General features: G+C 39.8%; 2 protein-coding genes across 3 annotated transcripts; one reads left to right on the top strand and one right to left on the bottom strand.

The window, feature by feature from the left end:
- Positions 1-148: 148 nt before the first annotated feature.
- Positions 149-7,053, top strand: ubxn6 (UBX domain protein 6). The gene is made up of 11 exons (XM_026158777.2): positions 149-357; positions 830-987; positions 1,662-1,726; positions 2,337-2,465; positions 2,565-2,662; positions 2,782-2,857; positions 2,969-3,053; positions 3,173-3,392; positions 4,287-4,417; positions 4,555-4,703; positions 5,055-7,053. The coding sequence occupies exons 1-11, from the start codon at positions 275-277 to the stop codon at positions 5,178-5,180; spliced, it is 1,320 nt and encodes a 439-aa protein (XP_026014562.2). The 5' UTR covers positions 149-274; the 3' UTR covers positions 5,181-7,053.
- Positions 7,054-8,479: 1,426 nt separating this feature from the next.
- Positions 8,480-20,930, bottom strand: chaf1a (chromatin assembly factor 1, subunit A (p150)). Of its 2 annotated transcripts, none has more exons than XM_026158774.2 (16): positions 20,529-20,930; positions 18,731-18,778; positions 17,797-18,467; positions 17,292-17,354; positions 16,908-17,152; positions 16,479-16,560; positions 16,308-16,376; positions 15,602-15,819; positions 14,653-14,821; positions 14,445-14,525; positions 13,721-13,822; positions 13,335-13,584; positions 10,745-10,898; positions 10,312-10,633; positions 10,060-10,135; positions 8,480-9,351 (listed from the first exon to the last, which is right to left on the bottom strand). In XM_026158774.2, exons 1-16 carry the CDS (start codon positions 20,590-20,592, stop codon positions 9,242-9,244), a joined length of 2,724 nt encoding a protein of 907 aa, XP_026014559.2. In that variant the 5' UTR covers positions 20,593-20,930; the 3' UTR covers positions 8,480-9,241. The 2 variants fall into 2 exon arrangements, with proteins under 2 accessions (XP_026014559.2, XP_080153052.1); XM_080296926.1 differs by having other exon boundaries at positions 16,908-17,143.
- Between the last annotated feature and the right edge of the window lie 259 nt (positions 20,931-21,189).

Below are 21,189 nucleotides of genomic sequence, written 5' to 3'. Positions count from 1 at the left end.
TAATCAATCAAACAAACAAACAAACAAACAAACAAAAAGGTCAAATAATAAAAAATAAAGTTGTCTTATAAAACACGAACAACTGATCTGGTTGGACTTTCAGTTCTGAGTTCAACCACGAGGGGGCGACCGTCTCTCGTGATGAGGCGGAAGCAGTTTGTTCTCATTTGAAACAATTTTGTTGTGGTCCTCCTCTTCCTCGCTAAAACCAGGCTGGGTGCTGCCCATCTGTTTGTTTTTTCCTGGTAGTCAGATTTTTGTGCAGCTACAGAAAATGAAGAAGTTTTTCGATGACTTTAAGAAAGACATCAAATTTAAATCCGCGGGACCCGGGAAGAAACTAACGGAAGACACCAGGCAAATAACAAACTTTTCTTTTCTCAGCTGCTACAGCGCTAAGCAGAGCTAGCCGCACAGATAGCTATTTAACATTGGCTAAACGGGCTTATCTCATAGCTGACAGCTGATCAGTAATGACTACCGCTTTTCCGTCTCCCCATGTATTGAAGCTAACCACAACAGTGCTAATTTGTGTGTGTTTTTCTCACGGGTGTTTGTCAAACGGCTAACTGTTATATATTCTTGAGCACGGCGGGGGGCGACTGTATAATTTCATGGTGACCTGACTAACAGTTAATCCCTGCACAAGCTTGTTTAGTTAAAGAACTAAGCAAACCTGCTTCTCAACAGGAAGCAGAGCTGTTGTGATTCTGACGTGTTTGTACTGTTGTCGTTGCTACTTAGCTTAGCACTGTCTTTTCTTCTTCCTACTGTGAAGCCACAACACGTCTCCTCTTATAGTCCTGTTTCTCTCCTAATAACCCTACAGTGCCAAGCCTGAGGTGGTGCAGGGCAGATCCAGTGTCAAGCACGATCGCCATGCCCCCAGTGAAGGAGCCCAGAGGGCTGGAGCTGCAGCCTTGGCCAGGATTGAACAGCATCAGAAGCCGAAGGTTCACACCTCCCAGGACGCCATTAGGACCCAGGGTGAGACATGCAGCCCTGTTATTACACCAGGTGGTGTCTATCAAACACAGATGAACGTCAGCCTCCTCGTTTCAGTTGTGGGTATTAGGATAATTCAGTTGTGGGTATTAAAACATGTTTTGGACTGTGAAGCACTCTACGGATTATTATAGTTGATCTGTTTAAAAAAAAAACATATCTTCTAAATTTGTTGTCTGCTACTGTACACTATATCCAGTGTATGAAAGATCAGCCACCAAAAACATTTATTACCTCTGAAAAACCACATAATCATAGAAGTCACCCACTCATTCATTTTCTGCTGTTTAACTGAGGCCAGTTAGTGAGGGCTGCAGCCTAAGCAGAGAAGCCCAGACCTTTCTCCCCCCTCAGATATTTCAATTCCTCCACTTGAGGTAGCAACTCGTCCCTGAACCAAAAAAGTATTTATTTTAAAAAAAAAATCATTGTTTTTGTATTCATGGGAAGATTTGCATCAAGTATATAATCTTTATGTTTATATTAAGATGCTGATCCTGTCAATGGGAAGTAGATATGATTAGATACTGTTTTAAACTGATAAAGCAAACGGCAAAGATTTTTATTTTGAGGTAATATTTTTGGTTAAAAAAATTATTTATTAACTGTTAAAAAATATTCTGGTTATAACAGTTGTTTTCTACACGTGCTTGCAGTAAAAAGAGAACTTGAGGCCGAGGCAGCTGCACTTGCTGAAAAAGAAAAGGCAGCTGCAGCAGAGGTAAGTGTTGCATAAACCAGAATTGTGACACAATTTTCATGCTAATTTTGGTTCACATCGACTGTGGTTAACTTCTTAAAATATTTCAATTTTTTCTTTCACTTTGAAGAAGACAGTACTCCTGATAAGCTGTTTTCATGACTGATTAAAGTAAATATTCCTGTTTATACACAGCCTATCATACAGTGTCCAGTGTTGAAAAGGGCAGCATAGGTGCAGACAGCTGTTCATCTCAATGTCAGTTTCATAAAAGTAGGTGTCCTTCTCCAGCCAGACAGTGGGCTTTTGTTTTAATCTTCCCTTATTTACCTTAAATCTGTTCAGTACTAAAATTCTTTTATCACAATCCTAGTGGTTTTCTTTAGTTGAAAAGCCAGAACTTTCTTTTTTTATATGAAAAAAAAACCCCTATATGCTTGTTGAAACCTGAATTATACATGTCCTTACTGGAAAATACGTCAGTGGTTGTGAGGCCTAATTCAGAATATCAGAAAAGGAGCCGCCTAGTTATGTGAGCTGTATTAAATTCAGAGTAATAGCGGTGGCCTGTTAGTGTGGATGAAAATTTCATCACTGAATCTAACAACACTGATTGACATTTTCCTCCCAGGGCTCCAAAGTGCCAGTGAAAGATCCCACCCTTCTCTCAGTATCAGGCGTCTATTTCATCTGTCCACTAACTGGAGCCACATTAACCAAGAGTGAGAGGGAAATACACATTAAAGAGGCCATTTTAATGGTATGTCTGAGGATGTTGGTTCAGTTATAACGTGTGTGCAGTCAGACTGAATGCTTATCTAATCGGTGCTTTTGATAAACATGCAATTTTTCCCTGCAGCGGTTTGAGGAAGATGCAGTCGAGGCGTCTGTTATGATGATGCACACATTTAACAAAGACAGAGAGAAAGTGAAGGCTGCTGTGGACATCATAAGCAAGTAAGACGCTGATGGTGATGTTAATTACATATGTAAATGTTTTATGCTGTTGTCACAGATTTTGAATATCTGTTCTAGACATCAAAGGTTTTTTTTTGTTGTCATTGTTTTGTTTCCAGATATGTTGAAAATATATGCAAGAACCCCACAGAAGAGAAATACAGGAAAATTAAACTCAGCAACAAAGTGTTCCAGGTGTGTAACGTTCCTGGATCAAGACTAACTATTTGTAGCAGACTTTATGGGATTTCTATAAGAAAACAAGATAATTTTGCATGTCTTATAAGATTCCTTGTGTTATTTCAGGAGAAAGTAAAGTCTGTGGAGGGCAGCAGGGAGTTCCTGCAGGCTCTGGGCTTTACAAGTGTGATGCTTCCCATAGAGGGCCAAGGTAAATGAATAGTGATATTTATGAGCAGTATGTGTCTGCTCACCTGCCAGTGATTTTCATTTATGCATCATTCAGTCTTTACATCGTTTTAACGCGTGCCCACCTTTCACGGAGATCAGAGGAGGAAGAGGAGTTCCTGGTTTTGCCAGAGCAGAGCCCCGATGCGCTGGAGCTGATGAAGGAGAGGAGGGATCGTCTTCAGAGAGGCGAGCCGGTCAGAGCGCAGCTGGACAGGCAGCCTCAAGCTTTCAGGCAGTCTCCTAACGCTCAACGCTTTGAGCTGCCGCCAGAGTTCTACAACCTGACAGCGGAGGAGCTCAAAAGGGAGCAACAGCAGAGGTATAGACTCACTTTCAATCCAAAAAATGGATCTAATTCAAGTCAGCTATAAATTCTAGTTAGGTGGTAGTGAAATGTTGTCTCTCTTTTCTTTAATGAATTGTCTGTGCAGTCAGATCAGTTACTTGATTTCACTCGCTGTGGTAGCAGTTCCAGTGAAATGGAGTAAAGATCAATATTTGGCTCATAGGATTTGCAATTTGTCTGTGACAGTGTGGTTAGAGAAACTTCATCCCTGTTTGAATTTATCCTACAAGACTGCTGTAAAAGAACCACAAGTAACAGTTTGCCCCTAAATATGCTGGTGATCAAACTAGGTTTTGGTTATATTTGTTCCACATGGTTTCCAAGTTTGAGTAACCAAGTAAAGAAGATTCAGAGGAGACAGTGACAGTCTCCTGGATGTGTGCAGTAGACAGTGACCCCTCGATGGATCATTAGTTCTCATAACTTTGCAACATGATGTAAAGCAACAGATCCTTTAGGTCTTGTAAATTCTGAGGTGGGTCCTCTTTGGATCGGACTTATTTGTCCAGCACATTCCACAGATGCTCGATTAGACTGAGACATGGGGGCAAGAGGGCGCAGCCATCAGGGAATACTGTTTCCATGAAAGGGTGTACAACTAACACCTCTTTTTTTTTTTTTTGTTTTAAACGACTGCAGCATTGAAATTATGATTTATTTATTTTTTAACTCTTAGTTGTCCTGGGTTGTATGGCAGTATTTGACTCTAGGTTTCCACTATTAACAGCACACCCAAGAATAATGGATTATTTAATGCTGATGTTCTTTTTATAGCCTCTGGGTGTGTCATGTGCCTCTAGCCAGAAAAGTTTCCCTGGTTTACTAGTGTTTGTCTATCAGCGAATGAGTCCCTTGTGTGTTTCACAGGAGTGAGTTAGTAGAGAAGAGTGCCATGCTGCGCACTAAAGCCATGAGGGAGAAAGAGGAACAGAGGGAGAGGAGGAAATACAACTACACCCTGCTCAGGGTGAGACTACCTGATGGGAACCTGCTACAAGGTGAAGCCACAATTTAAAATGTACTTCAAGATTAAATCAATTGAGTAAACCAAAAGCATTTTACTCTGAAAAATCCTACACATTGTAGTTTTGTGGGCATTGTTGACACAACTGCTCATGATTTGTGACCCTCTCAGGAACATTTTATGCCTGGGACCGGATGCCTGTGCTGTTTTCCTTCATGCGGGAGTCTCTGGTGGACGGTTGGCAGCCCTTTGAACTGATTGCTCCTGGAGGTCAAAAACTACAAGAATCTGAAGACATTGCTCTCGCAGAGTGCAACTTGGTGGGTTGAAATCAGAATCTACTTGGCAAACTGGCCTGTGGATTAATTTTTTTGTCAGTCCCATTGTTGCCCTAACATGTAACACTGTATTTAGTATTTCTTTCTGATGAATGTGGGCACTGGGAGAATGAAAACAAACTTCAATGTTAAAACCCACAGCACAGAGCAGGGGTTTTAATTCAGGTTTTAGTTTGTGGCAAATTTTTAGAACAGAGAGTGAATGTTTGAGGTCGTTTTTAGTCAGGTAATATTGATGTTGAGGTAAAGTGTCACATTTACATTTGAACTACTAATTTTCTCCCTTTTAAACGAAAAATAATCTGTATTGTACTGACTTCCCTTATATTTTAGGTCCCTGCTGCGCTGCTCACGTTTGCCTGGGATGCAGCTGTACAGGCTGATATTGCAGCTGCAGGTGGAAAGAGCCCCACTCTCCTCAAACCGGAACTGCTGGAAAACATTCGGAGCCTGAGCTGAGCAAGAGTACTCTCTCCCGAACCCTCCCCTCTACCTTCCTCTTTCCTCTCACACTACTGGGGTGAATTCGGCCCTTTACTAGTGACACATTTATTTTTGCAAACTCTAACCTAAGTCGGTAGCAGTGATAGATTAGGGGCAATGTTACCCTAATATATTTGTTGGGCTGAGCATAATCTCCCCATGGGGATGAGGTCACAACACAGCCTGCTTCAGCAGGACATGTTGAAGGAAGCACTGCTGACAGATGGAAGGAGAAAGCAAGAGCACATGCTTGTTTTGGGGGGTTTTGCATCCTGATTGTACATGCTGTGTAGTAAACAGACTCTGCAGCTGCAGTCTTTCCTGTTCTACCCAAGTCAGTCAGGTAGAGTTTTCAAAGCATGTTGAGACCCTGTTTTAACTGTGTCACCACTCCCTCCCCTTTAGAAAAAAAATAAATGGCAAAGACCGTTCAAGATACAGTTGTTGAATCACGTTAAGTATCTCAGCTCCTTCAGCGGCTCCTGTGATTTTTTTTTTTTTTTTTTTGTAAGGCTGCTGGGTGTCAATGCACTGGCTTTACTTCAGACTTGAAATGCTCTGTGCTTTGTTTGGCGGTGTTCGAGATTAGCTCAGTGTAGTCTGTTAACTGATTTGATATGATACGAGTCTGGCTTTATTGCTGAAAACATACATAAGCTTCTGTTGCCCTTTTGTCCTCTGCTCCGGAGCGGCCTTGGGCTCCTTGGTGTTACAACACAGACTGTCTTTTGTTGTTGCTTCAGTATGAGCATGAGCCTAAATCAGAATTCATAAATCAAAATTTTTATTTTGGATAATTTTGAAATTTATGTTGAGACAAAACAGAGGGGTAACTTAAAAATAATTAAAAGATGAGGCCCATATATATATATATAGTTTTATAATTGTGTCAGCCATGTGGTGACAATGTGAAGGCAATTCTAGTACTGGAATCAACTATTTTGTAAGTTTGTAACAATGAAGGATATTTTGGGGAGTAGGGAGGGGCCTAAACACCTCTACTATTACATTGTTCACACTTAAATGATTGTTTGAATTTTATGTTGAAGCTTTGTGTAACCAACTCCACCCTGGCATGGAGATAGCCAAATTTCTGGCAGCATGGATTTCTGTTGTATTGAAAATGGTGGTTAATTATTTTTTGTATTTGTTTGCATCAAACACTTATTTTTCTCCACATAAAAAGGGTCCGAGTACATGAAAACGCCTCAAAACACCAACTGTCCGAACTGAATCCAGTGACAACTCAAGTTGCAAAAGAGACTGAAGTTTCAAAGTTTATTCAAGCTGCATACGTTTATTTTGTTTGTGGTTTTGCTGTACATGAGCATTTACCAAGTAGAACTTGAAAACCTAATTACTTTCTCCTTGTAGTGGTTGGTTAAATGACAACAGCCTACCTCTTACCATTTCCATGCATCACAAGGGAAATGTACACAATTATGTAACATCAGTCTAAGGTTAGGGGTTACTGTCTTTTCCCCTCTTATGTTGCTAATAATGGTCAGTTGCACACTGAACACACAAATTAGAACTGGGTGATGGGGAAACAAACTGATGTCCACTATTTCATTCACAGCCCAGGTTGAATCAGCCAAAAGAAACCTTTCTGCAGTCTAACGCTTGTCCACAGGTATTGCATAAAAGGGATGTAGATCTTTCATTAGCACCATAACAGTATGAAATAATTAAGTGAGCAGTTGTGATCTGTCCAGATGTTTCCTTCCGAGTGGTGTTCTGTTGCTTTTTAAGCTGCCTGTAATAACGATCGCTTGCAAAGCCTCTTAACTTTTAACAAACAGAAGTCTGTTTAAAAAAAATAAATAAAAGTTGTCTTTGGAATAAGAAATGTTTTCTATTCCTGTGTTGGACATGTATTTATTTGCAAAGCCTTCATAATATGTGCAACATCTTGATGTGCTGATACCTTAAATGTGAAATTAGTTTAGCAGCCAGCCATTTACTGCTCTCAGATTTGGACCTTTTAAAGTCAAGTGTATGATATTTAATGCATTATTGCAGATTATTTTCCCTATGAAAAAAATTGCAAAAAGAAAAGAACCGGTTATAACAAATATGATACAACTTAAAATTCATATATGCAGACAGTTCAATAATCACTCCATTTTCATAAAATTATAATTTTCTGGCAATTATTTTATGGTTCTGGCTTTAAAGGGTTAATTGGATGAAATACAAAGTGTCTTTAACCAGACTACATCATCTTTTAATGGATGTGTTGGTGGGAGTTTCCCTCCTCTCAACTGGTAAACCATGTTAGTGCCCCAGTTTTGTTTTTTTAACTAAATAACAGCAAAATAAGTCAAAAACAGGTTACCATCTTTAAACCAAATTAGAGCTGCTAATACTCCTCAGCCCCCCTAGCCAGCTGTAACCAGGTAGATGGTTTCCTCTCCCTGAGCCTGCTTTTGGGGTCTCTTCCAGTTAAAACTGAGTTTTTCCCTCCCACTGTCACCAAGTGCTGTCTGTGTGGCTTAGTCTGATTGGTGTTCTATCCCTTGTCATATACATTCAAATTGGCTAAGGTGAACTGCAGTATCAGTATTCAGATGTTGCTCTAAGTAGTTTAGAAACAGCTGCTTTACGTGATTTTTCAGCACAAACATCTGTACCGTGTACCAAGAATGATCTGAAAAAGAAAATATCCAGTGCGCAGCAAATGTGTTGATGTGATGTCAGAGAATGGCCTGATTGTTCAAATAGCGACTCGTTACAACCAAGATATGCGCAAGAGCATTTCTGAATACACGTCTAACCTTGAAGCAGATGGCTCTCTGGGTATAACTCAAGTCAGCTAACAACAGAACTGATGCTACAGTTCGCACACCAAAATGATCAGAAGATTGGAAAAAACTGTTGCCTGGTCTGATGAGTGAATTTCTGGTGCAACATTCAGAGGGTAGAGTCAGAATTTGGCGTAAACATCAATATTACTCCTGACTATGTTTATTCCTTTGTGACAACAGTGTATAACAGTGATGACTGTTTCCAGCAGGATAAAGCCACGTGAGCCTAAATCACCTGGCATTGGTTTCTTAAACATGACAGTTTACTGATGTTGTGTAACAAAAGATTTAGGTAACACATGTGCATCATTAATATATTACTTATCAACTGTCAAACTTAATTGCCCATTGTGGGACAAATATATTCTGAATTTAGTTCCATGTAACAACTCAGCTGCCAGTTTTTTTTACAGAACTCTACTAATAGAATAACAAAACATCCCAAAGAGACAAGAAATAAACTGTATATAAAAGTGCAGTACTTTTATTCATGTTTAATGGATTTATCCTGTTCAAGTATTCTTGAAAAATAAAGAAAATACATATTTATAAAACACTGTGGCACTGAACCTAACTGTACAAGTACAGATCTAGCAACTACTCCAGTGAGTTTGTCAGGTTTAGAAGTTGCAGAATAAATGAACCCATGGAAATCAGAAGAAAATGTACAGATGGACTTTAAGCTTCTCATTTTGGTAACCTATATACATTAGAAAATATCACATCCACAACTTGATGAATTGAACATTTCAAAAACCGTAAATAATGTTCTCGATGTCTTGGATGCTTCTCGTGGAGGGGAAGAAAAAAAAAAAAAAGAAAAAGGCCATTTGTGTTCTGCTTTTCTCCCTGTTTAACCCAAATCTGCAGCAGCAGCTAAAGCAGTGCCGGAGAAATTCACCTTCCCCTCTATGGGCCCACGTTAAACACAAATATCAGATATAATCAATGAATACTGGAATACTGGTCAAGCCTGTCCTTATTCAAACCAGTCACCAATATTAGGGATAGCTGCTATCGGCCCGATGGCTGCTGACTGAACTGAATTAGTTGAGAGGGAACTCAATCCTGAGCAGAGTTTACCTGCTACGAGTTACCCGTATCTTAGGTGCTTCATCTTACTTGAAGACTTGATTCTGTCTGGCACACCGTGGAGTTCAGATCCAGCAAGCAGGAATTTCTAGGCAGAAAAGGGGTAGTCTGACTGGGTGAAGACTGCCTGTCCTGCACTCAGACAGTGTCGAGGGCAGACGCAGAGCTTGCAGTGGGGAGAGCAGCAGTGTCAGAGGGGGTTGTTTCCATTGTACCATCTCCCTCACTGGATGTCTGTTTTGTAGGGCCTGAAGAAAAAAAAAAAAAAAAAGTACAAATGTAATAAGATTTAATTTAGGTGTCTAAAATGTATACATACACTTTAAAACTGAATAATATATATAGGAAACTGTAATAAACAGCTTAGGTTAAATGCTTGGCTCAAAGTGGCTCTATTGTGCTATTATTTTCTAGCTCCATAATTTTATTCTTTGACTCCACAGTAAGTTTCCATACTTGATAATTGAAAACAATCCCCATTTATGTTATACTGGGTCTTGGTGGTACCCCTCAGTTCACTCACTTTCAAACCTTTTCTGACATGCCCTACTTCAGAAGCTGAAATAAAAGTTCACTACACAGTTTTTAAATTCAATCACTACCATCAAAATCCAACTACAGACTACTGGAAAACTTCTTCTGATTGACTGCTACTCCAAAAAAGGTATGAACAGTAGATGACTATGTTAGGAGCCATTCTCATTGGCATTATACAGAATTAAGAGTAAAATGAGCATTTGCAGCAGTCTGAACTCTGAGCTTTTGCATCACAGGAATTACTCGTATATATGCTGGCCTCACTTGATTGTAGCCATGTTTAAAATGAACACTTTCACATCCATTTATTCACTATTATTTTCTTGTGATGTCGTTGAATCTTGGTTTAAACCTTAAAGTTGAAAATTACAGTTAAAAGGTAAAGTTTTACAAAAAAATAATCTTCCTATGCAGCTTACCACTTTGGGTAGAAATAATTACACAGTCATCTTCATCATCATCCTCAGTGTCAGCTTGAAAACCGTCAGCCTCCATCTGGTAAACAGTAAAAAGCTGCAGTCAGTTTAAGAAAATCCTTTCACGTGTTTGGTAACATGATATTTAAAAGTGGTAATGTGAAGTGGATATTTCATTGTAGACCAGTCCTGCAAACAGGGCTTTAAAAAAAAAAAAAAAAAAAAAAAAAAATCTCATAATCCACCTTTACCTACCTGCTCAGGATCATTACATCTCTTCATAAACTTGGTGATTGACATGCTGCCTGTGCTCTTCCTTTTGTTAGAGGATGAAGGGGTGGTGGAGCAGCTCTGGGGAGTTGTGGGAGAGTTTCCCTGAGAGCCTGTGGCTGCCTGGGGTTCTTCACGGGGTTCTTCTCGAGCTCCCGTGGTGAGGTAGGTCCATTGGCAGGGCACTGGAAGAGCCTCCTGACCAAAACGGGACAGAACCTCTTGGTGCACATACCAGCAGCATCGCCTGTGGGCTGAACGCTTTTCATAAATAGCATTGTTCTTGATGAGGCGTCGCAGCTGCATCCTGATCAAAGCAGGAGGGAAAGGAAAAATCTCAAGACAATACAACTACACCATACAAACATAAACGTCCACACTGAATATTACATTTACTGTTCCCTAACCATTGCTTTACCTGCTGGGAATATTTTCTGCTGGGTTCTGAGGGCTGGACAGAACAGGAGGAGATGAGGAGGTGATCTCCTGGCGACAAAACTCCCGAAACTCATTGATGATCACTTTGCTACTGTTGAGATTGCCATGCAGAAGAGGCAGGAGCTTACCGAGTACTGTCCAAGACGAGAATATTAGGGAGTTATTCATTGTTATGTCATAAATACATACATTTATTAGAATTTAAATACATTTCACATAAAAATCAAAAGATTTATTTCCTTGAAGCCAACAGTGCTGTACAATATTAGGCTAGCGTCGAACCATGACCCATTCCGCTGCCAAAATAAGTTGATCCAGAGTTTGCAAGACTTTATATAGACACTTTACACCTGTTTTACCATCCATCCATGAGAAGATAATTGATAACAGACGATTTTTCCTGCTTTTATTTTGAAGGCTTACTCTAGAAACTCTACTCTAAAAATTTTATTTCGTAAACATGCTGGTTACTGTATGGTCAGAATTTGAGATCTCAATTACAGAGGTGGGTAGTAATAAGTTACATTTACTCCGTTACATTAACTTGAATACGTTTTGGGGGAAAAAGTACTTTTAAAAGTACCTTTGTTACACCATACTTTTTACTTGAGTACATTTGTGAAGAACTGCTACTTTTACTCCACTATATTTGGCAATACTTGACTTGTTACTTTTTTAAAAATAATTAATTTCTAGTCTAATAACATTATATCTAATAACATTAGATAATACTACTACTAATAATGGATCATGCCACCTGTAACTCTTTCACCAATCAGATGTAGCCATGCAGTCACATGACCAGATATAAAACACATTTTTAAAAAATGGCAGAGGTAGCTAGAACTGAAGAGGATGAACACCCTTGCCCTCATGTGCAAAGCATGTTTTGCGTAAAAGCAGTACAAAATAACAGCTGTATAACGCGGTGTCTTCAGTGTGAGCCAAAACAAACCGACATTTCAGCATAACAAGAACTCAACATCTAACCCGAGGAAGCATGCTAAATTTCGTTGTTTTTTTTTTTAGCTGTGGTTAGGTGGATGTCATCCTTATGTTACAGCAGCTGTGTTGAGCTCAATTCCTCGGTGGTCAGTGTACTGCAACTTTTTGATGTGTCCATACTCCAACACACATGAATTAAACGGCTGAATTGCCACCTCAGCATGGAGTCAAGTACTATAGAGTCTTGCAAATGACATTTTATTCTGGTGTGTAGCGGCAAGGAGACGTTTAATAGTTTCAGGACACTGACCCTCGAGGACTGGAGCTTAACACCTGTGGGTTATAGGATCACAGTCTTGAGCCACATTAAAAATTAAATGATTTAAAAAATATATAAATAAATGATGCGCATTTCCAGAATCACTCCCTTTCTCTGCTAGAAACTACATTGGTAATTAAGCTGTTTTAATATTTTTCTTTTCTCATTAAGTGACTTTTTGTCCTGACTCCTTCAATGAACTTCAATTATGAGGTGTAGAAGTTTATAACTAAGAGGAAGGCTAAACATTTTTTTGAAGGAGACTATTTGCCAGCACTGCTTAGCCTTGCATAAGTTCTGATTTTGAATGTAATCTGGAATTCATCGCAAATTATTTGTTGGCTATGAATGACAAGATTTTGTTTTAGTAGTTGGTAAAAAACATCTCCAGTGTGATCAAATTTTCAAGGCAAACATCCTATACAGCACAATAATGCCCAGACCTAATTCTTTTGAAAACCATACATCTTTCCACAGGTCTCAACTTCATCAGACATCACCTAGACACAGAGTTGGATGAGGCCAGTACAAACAGTAGCCTATCCGATGAAGATGACTTCTTTGGATCCATGGGGTCAGGAACCCAGAAGCAGGGAAGCTGGAGATGTACCTTTCATGTATATTCATTAGAAATATGGATCTACTGCATAGCTTTCCTCACATCAAACTGTCATTCAAAGTCAATACAGCTCTTCCTGCATCTGGAGCCTGTGAGGGACTTTTTTAGTCAGACAGGACTTCTGTTCACTGCTAAACAGTTACAGTTTCACAGCAAGAACCTTGAGAACTGCTGCTGAAGCTTAACGATCACTTCACTGAATGAAGAAATGGGCACATTTCTTGCTAAATATGCAGATAGATACACACCCACACAATTTATGGTAAAGTGAGCCGCCTTTACTTGCTCCATAATTAATCACAAGAGGAGCAGGCAGCTCAGGCAGCTCTTCAATCGATCGTGGCTCAAGAGTTGGGCGTTCGCCTTGTAATCGGAAGGTTGCCGGTTTGAGCCCCGGCTTGGACAATGTGTAGGTCGTTGTGTCCTTGGGCAAGACACTTCACCCATTGCCTACTGGTGGTGGCCAGAGGGCCCGGTGGCGCCAGTGTCCGGCAGCCTCGCCCCTGGTAGTGCGCCCCAGGGTGGCTGTGGCTACAATGTAGCTTGCCATCACCAGTGTGTGAATGGGTGGATGACTGATTGTGTAAAGCCCTTTGGGGTCCATAGGGACTAGTAAAGCGCTATACAAATACAGGCCATTTACCATTCAAACTTTGCATGCAAGCAAAACATCTGACAGACACTTACATTTTTCTTCTCTCTGAGACTTCAGTGACATCTCCTCTGGGCTGGGACTGTTGTCTGCTTTGGGTAAAGGCTCCACCAAGCACACAACATATGACTGTAAAAGTTCAAAGCCAGGTGCTTCTCCCTCCCAGATGCAGCCCCTCACCATCGGCTCCAGGACCTTCATCTTCTTCTTGCTGGACATAAGCTCATCCCACTCCCTTGCTTTCAGTTTCTGACGGAGTTTCTGCTTTTCCAGGTCACCACCATCCTGGGAGGTTTATTGGGCATTATCAGTTGTGCGAACCGCCAAAAGAAACTTTGCCAAAGTATTTTGAAACTAGAAGAGTCAAACAATTCTTTCAGTAAGGTGACAGAGGGCACTAATACTGTAGTTCGACTCATACCTCTTCTTCCAGTGCCCCTTCATCTTCTGAAAGGTAGCCATGAGGAACAAAGAATCCATCATCGTCATCGTCATCATCTTCTCCTCCCTCTTCCTCATCTTCCTAAAAGTGATCAAGAGTTCACAGCTTTCTAACGAGTAAAATAATCACTGTCACAGTTATTACCAGCCACAAAGCATAACCGGTATTGTTTTCACCTTGTAAAAAGAAACGTGCATAGCTGTCATTTCATATAATCATGGCATGGCTGAAGATGCATACTGTAACGTCAACTATAATTTAAGATGGATTTGAATACTTTGCCATACTCATCAACCCCTACCAATGGATAAACAAACATTAAAAAGCATATGACTGAGTTTAAAATCATTAGGTGTGGTCCAAGTGCTCACAGTCAACATTTTATTGTGTCATGGTTGAACAATCACATCACAAGATGGTCTTTTTTTTAAGTTCACTTCACACACACACACACACACACACACACACACACACACACACACACACACACACACCTCAATGGTCGTTTTCACACCAGGACTTTGGGACAACAATCTGTGATTTCTATATAAATCATGAGTGATTGAAACGGGTTTCAATGATTTCAAAGAGAATAAAAAAACAAATGTGGGTGTGTTGTTTGATGAACAGTAATACCTATATGTTTATATGTCTGCATGTGTCTAAATCAGTTATTAAATGGGGGGGCAAAAAAAAGACTTACCCCTTCACTATGAGACAGGGACTCTCCTGGCTCTTCTTCCTCCCATTCTTCATCACTGTCCACCTCATAGTCAAGTAAACCCTATGGTCGTAGAGAACAGTTGCTATCACTACAGCTACACATAAACTGGCAACCCACATAAGCACATTCACCGCTAGGGTGGTGCATGAACAGAAGACATTAATAAAATTACAAATAAAGGTTTCACCTTGTCTTGTCTAAAGGGGCGGCGAGGTGAGATGTGTGAACTGTTCTTGCTCCATGTGCCCCAGTAGGCTGGACGGTAATTCTCACGAAACTGCAGAAGCTTCATGGGCCCATAACGTTTACGGTCCGGCACACTATCTGGTTTTGGCCCTTCCACTGCTATACAATCCCTGAGAGAGGAAGAAAACAAACAAAAGCTTGAAGGACTATTTTAATTATCTTTTTTTTTTTCAGTTTATAAAAATGATACATGAGAACCAATTTAAAACAATTTTATTGTTCTACAGGCATTAATATATAATCCATTTGTACTTTAGACTTTGGTCATTCATTTGAATTATGTTTGTTTTTATACTTTATTGTCAGACCATTGGACATGACCAGTGATGCAGAATAGAAACTGTAACCGTCCTAGGGCCAGTTAGGAAAATACTAATTTAATAGTTGATTAAATTCATCTGTGTATTATAGAGAAGTGGCACTGACACTGTGTGAAAGAAGAAACTTGCATAGTTATCATTTCACCTTTCCCCTGACTTTTTACAGTCCAATTTAGCTGACTTTGATATAGTAGATCTTGTTCAGACTAACTGACCAAAATGCCTTCAAAATACTTTTCCTGACAACAAATACACTTGTACTGCTCAGAAGCAGCTGTGTTGCTTCCAGCCTGTGTTATGCATTTTACTTTTTTATATTTTTCTAATATTACAGTTTTAACTTCTTTTTAAAAATTAGATGTTCTGCCTGTTCATGTTTGCAACTGGGCCACCTCTTTCAAATAAACATGCTCGCAATTAAACTGACAAACCCTGGGTTAACTTAAGCAGTTAATAACCAAGATCATGTGACCGCCTCTGCCCAAGGAGTCTGAGCAAGGGATTACTGCTGCTGTATATAGATTTACAAAACAAAAGTTAAATTGGGATTACCACCAATTCCAGTCTCACCTGAGTGAGTTGGTCTGTCTGGGTTTTGTGGGTCCTGACTGTCTGGGTTTTTGCCCAATCCAATCTTTCAGTCCATTCAGGTTATCAGCAGGATTCAACAAACATCGGTCCAGTTCCTCCAGAGCAGACTCTTCACACTGAACCCGGCACAGTGGTGCCAGAGCCATGTTTTCTTTGATCTCAAATGGAGCAAATTTCCCGCACGCAGCTGCAAGTGTCTGAAATGACAAGGGAAGAAAACACATGGCAATTATTATACTGGAGGTTTATGAAGTCAATATAAACGAGAAGCACTAAGAATGCAAACCTCCGCCAAGGTAGCTCACTCTCTGAGCAGCATTCACCTTTAGTATTGTATTTTTAACAATACATACATTAAGTTTGCAGTGCAATGAAAATTGGGTAGCAGCTGTATGAAAGAGGTTTGCTTTGATTACACAAACCTTATGTAGGAGTAGATAATGGGCACAGATTTTTAAATAACTGAACGTGAATACACTGAGCTTGTTATACAATGTAACAGTAGTTAGTTAAAAATACACTGTAGACTGCTCTCTTTTTGTCTTAACAATACTTGCTGTAAATATTTAATGTGGGTGTAGTTTTAAAGAAAAGACATTTTATGAAACTACGGATTTTGAAGGAGAGATCAGAGTTCAAATGTGACATCCATCAATTTTCATGTCAGGTTAGTAAATCTACTTACCTTTGGAGCCTGCTGGATCTTCGATTTTTGTAGAAACCGCGTAATTTCTGCTTTCTCAGCTTTGAGGCGCTGTAACAAAACAGAACAGTCAAATGGTTAATTTTGAATGTAGAACAAGATGCTGAGCACATAACTGTCAAAAAAAAGAAAGAAAAAAGAAAAATAACTTACATCCTTTTCTTCTTTCAATCGTTTCTCCTCCTCTTTCATTCGCTTCTCTTCCTCTTTCTTTCGTTTTTCTTCCAGCTTGGCCCTATGGCAGATGTTAACAAAAATATTTTACCAAATCTAAACTTAAAAACAAAACTTAATTCAGATTGAATGAATAGACTATATGGATTCCTCTATCAGCTGCCCTATATGTCGCTTAAATGACTGCAAGTGTGGAGGGAAATATAAATAATATATGGATAACCCAAACCACATTTCATTTCAGCTCCACTGCCACAACGGACACAAATCTTTACAACCATATGAAACAATGAAAGTGTTTTCACTGTTCAGATTCCTCCATCAGCTGACCTGCAAGTCTCTCAAATGACTGCAGGTGTGGCGAAAAGTATGGACAACTACAATGTAAAACAATAATTCATTACTTACTCCATTTTGGATTTCCGCAGCTCCTCTTTTGCTTTTAGCCTCTCTGCCTTTTCCCTCTCCTCCTTCTCTTTTTTCTCCCGTTTTTCTCGTTCATCCTTCTCCTTTTTCTCCCGTTTTTCCCTTTCTCGTTCCTCCTTTAGTTTCCGAGCTTCTTCCTTCTTTTTCTCTTTTGCAGCTTTGGCCTCTTCCTTCTGCCGTTCCTTCTCCTGTCGCAGCCGGAGTCTCTCGTCTTGTTCCTGTAAACTCTAAATGTCAAATATTTATCACTTTTTCTACAAACTGATAAAGTGGGTGAAGAAATATGACACACAAAAGGCTCACAAAATAAATAAATAAATGAAAGTGAACCGAATGCAACAATTTGGGTTTGTTTGTTTTTTTTACCTTCAATGAGCGTCTTTTGACCTTTTTTTGATCTGCTGGTATCTTGGGGGTGGTCTTTGACTCCTGTTAGTGAGAGAAAAGAAATATGGCTCAAGATCATTGCCTGTCTTTCACAAATGCTCCTATGTTTAAATTTTAACAATGTTAAATGTTAACAATGGTATAATTACTTCAATTAACAATGACATTTTTCTGAACAGCCAAGATTACACCCCCCCCCCCCCCCAAAAAAAACAAAACAAAAACACCACACTGTTAATTATTAATGATTTAGTACTTTAGTGTTATGCATTACATGAGTAAATATCAAATTAAAGCAATCTATTGATGATAGGAAGCAAACACTCAATAGAAATCTTGTTTTTTGTGTGATATGTGCAGATTTATATATATAATTTATATTTAAAAAACAAACTCTTTGAACACTGATTATGTCACGTTTGTAGTAATATACTGCCCAATGTGGGCTGCAACAAAAAGCAGGGTCACAGAGTGCTGTACATACTGTAGGTGTAGTAGCGGGTGTAGGGTCATCCGTCTTGGACTTTTCTGGCGAGCTTTCAGACGGAGAGGTGACTGATGAAACTGACTGCATGGACCGGTTTCCCAAACTAGAAACATTTCCTGACTCATTCAGCTCCTCTGCTTCAGTGTCAGAATCCTGTGTTGTGTCAAGCTGAGAGATGGATGCGGTGTTGTTCTTTTCCTCCTCCTCCTCCTCCTCCTCTTCTTCTTCTTCTTCTTCCTCCTCCTCTTTATCATCATCATTGTTGATTACAACAGAGTCTAATGTTTGCATTTTAGGAGCGCCATTAGCACTGCAGGACTTCTGAGGCGAAGCCGTTGTGTCTTTGCAGTGATGCTTATCTTTTGCTGGGACGCAGGGAGAGGCTGAAACAGATGAGGCAAGGGGCTTTAAAGGAGATGATGTGTTGTCCTCAGTCAGATCTATAATCATGTTCTCATCTGAAGTTGTGGCGCGTCTACGGCTTATGAAGCCATCAAGTGGCCCACGACCATTAACCAAAGGTGGGCCACTGCGCACAGAAAGAGGAGAGGATGCATTCTCATTCTCCCTGTCTGAGACTTCAGGTTCAGGGCAGGAATGGGCACAGGGGCGCTTAGGTGGCTGGTTCTCTTTAGGTTCAGGGTTCAGGCGCTTGAAAGGAAGACGGGCTAGAGACAGAAGAAAATACGGATCATTTGGAGCTGCACCACTGTGTATGATGAAAGACACAATTTTGATTCAATATATTGATGAGGGAAAAAGTAATACAGAAAGTCTAGAAGTAAGTAACAGGCACTGTTAGTGCAAGGTATAATTTTACAGTAGACAGCACAGAAATTACGAAACATTTAATCTGCATTGTCTCATTTCTCATTGTCAAGAGTAATATGTTTCACAAAATGTAGAAGTAAAAATTAAACATTGCATTTACCTTGTACAAGTTTCTTGCTGGCATTGTTACTTGACTTACAATCCATGCCTGAAAAATGAAAACAGACACATTAAAAGATAATTAAAGTAAAATTTCACATCATGATATTCATTTGTTTTAAATTACCTGCCAGTAAAAGTGCTCAAGAAGAAGAAGAAAAAAAAGACTATATAATATTATATAATATAATAAGATTTTATAAATATTTATCAATTCCTTATTTATTTCTGATAAATCTTTAAGTAGAGAAAGGGAATTTCTGTGGAAACATTAGTTTAGGAGCACTGTTTTGTGACGTAAAAACATTTCACCAATGGCAAAAGCTTCGAGACAAGTGATTGTAATTAGTTGGAATATTTGAAACATCTGTGCCTTTTAGAGCAAATAAACTGCTTTCTGAGCCCCAATTCAAATCAGTTGTACTGATACAGTGCCAATTCACAACAGTCACATCAAGGCACTTGAAATGGTTTTGATGGACTGAAGGAAAAAAAAAAAAAGAAAAAGAAAAAAAAACTGAACAGGTTTTAAACTTCCAAGTATCATTATCCATCTTGGAGCCTGTCCCAGCTGTCTTTGTAAAATGACTGCTATTGCAAGTAATACTTAAAACATAGCGTTTAACGTTTTTTCGTATGTACACACAATAAAACAGTTACACTCATGCTGGTAACCTGTTAAGGCCTACTTCCCCCTCCCCACTCCCAGCAGAGTGATCAGACTTTAGGAGAAGTGGAACCGTTATCAGAACAGATATTGGCATTCATCAATAAAATATTTATCAATAGCCATACCCCCACAAAAAATTATATTTATCCATTTAAAAAGCAAAACAAAACACTGGCAACACCACTTTTTAGTGTTAAGACTGCTTGTAGTAAAATAGCATTTACTGAATAGTGTCATAACAACAGTCCGAGAACCAATACTAATCGATTGGCATTAGATGCATTTATCTGACAGTAAAGGTAGCTCTTGAATGTGCTGTATTAACGGCACAATACGCTGCAACAACAACATTACACCGAGTATAGTAGCTATGTTTGGCTGGCTCTCCCGCCAACCGGCGTATGCATCGGTGCAACAAGGCCCGGTAGAGTCCACCGGGCAAGCGCCTCAGTTTGGGTCTGTCAGGATACGTTTTGCCTGCCAAGTGCTGAGCTGAAACCTCCCTCGAAACAACAACTGAGGATGGTCGTAACAACACGACACAGTTACAACAGCTTCAAAACGTCAATGTGTGTAAAGCTAAAGGGAAGGGAGCAGCTTTGACGCGTTAACTGTGACCCGGCTTTCATGTTTGCTGCTAAGCATCTAGCCTAGCAGCTTTAGCCAAGCACCTGAGGCAGAGCTTTGAGTTGCAAAGTAGAGCAAAAAAATACAACTGTCATTCGGTTAAAGGCCTTTAATTTACAGTTAGATTTGGATAGATATAAATACCGACCAACGGAAGCCTAACTTAACTAATTTAAACGTTATCCGACGCTAAGAATTTCCGGATTGGCGTTAAGTGACATTATAACAGCAAAGTAGTAGGTTAGCTGCACACTGCAGACTTTAATGACTCAAGACAATGGCGCATTTTTTTTTAAAAACAATCCGTGTGTGTCTCGTCCCATTGGCATTAAATAGCCTCGCGATATAAAACAGTTTTTAGCGTTGGATAACTTTATAGTACGCAAATGACAGTTTTGTCAGTTTGTCAACTCTGTACGTAGTTAAGACAAAACTGTACTTTGTCTATGATATACATGTAAACATATGTGTGCTTTAATGGCATTCAGGGCCGTAGCATTACCTCTTCTACGAGGAGTCGATGCTGCCAAATGTCCTTCCACCGATGAGTTTTCAGCCGCCAACATCCCAACCACTAACCCGGTGCTTCTGTCGTTAGCTGTGTTCTCCGACAAAGTGACTTCAAAATACCCTCAAGGTTCACGTTAACACCCGAAAATACACCGTGGTAGCAAACCAATATTGTGCTGCTATTCGAACGACATGTATAGCTAATTTATTTCACATAAAACATAACACATACTCCTTCCTACAGCTCCTACATGCTCCCCTGGTTTACCCTGCTGCCTGCCTCGCGCTCCCGAGTCGGAATTGGCGGGAGCCTGTCACTTCCATCAATGCTCCTCACTGATTGGCCCAAAAGAAGTTACCGGCTGCCAAGGGGCTGTTTGATTTGTACTGCTGCGCTGCACGTTTATGCTACTGTTCACGTTTTATAAAGCTACGTGACTTATTCTTGGTAGAAAGAGAGTTCTAGGCACTGTCTGATAGTATTTAAGATGTGAAATGTAACAATAAAAGCTTATTCTCTCATGTCATTCAGTGGTCTAAAACCAATTTAACTTTATTATGTCGACACTAGCCACTCCATAGGGGACACCCGAGGCTGTGAACCAAAGAACGCCCAGTGTAGCTGATGATTCGGGCTCTGTGATTGGCAGAAG

Source organism: Astatotilapia calliptera, chromosome 23 (genome assembly GCF_964374335.1).
Source record: "Astatotilapia calliptera chromosome 23, fAstCal68.1, whole genome shotgun sequence".
Taxonomy (NCBI): domain Eukaryota; kingdom Metazoa; phylum Chordata; class Actinopteri; order Cichliformes; family Cichlidae; genus Astatotilapia; species Astatotilapia calliptera.
This window is presented reverse-complemented; position numbering and strand designations above follow the sequence as displayed.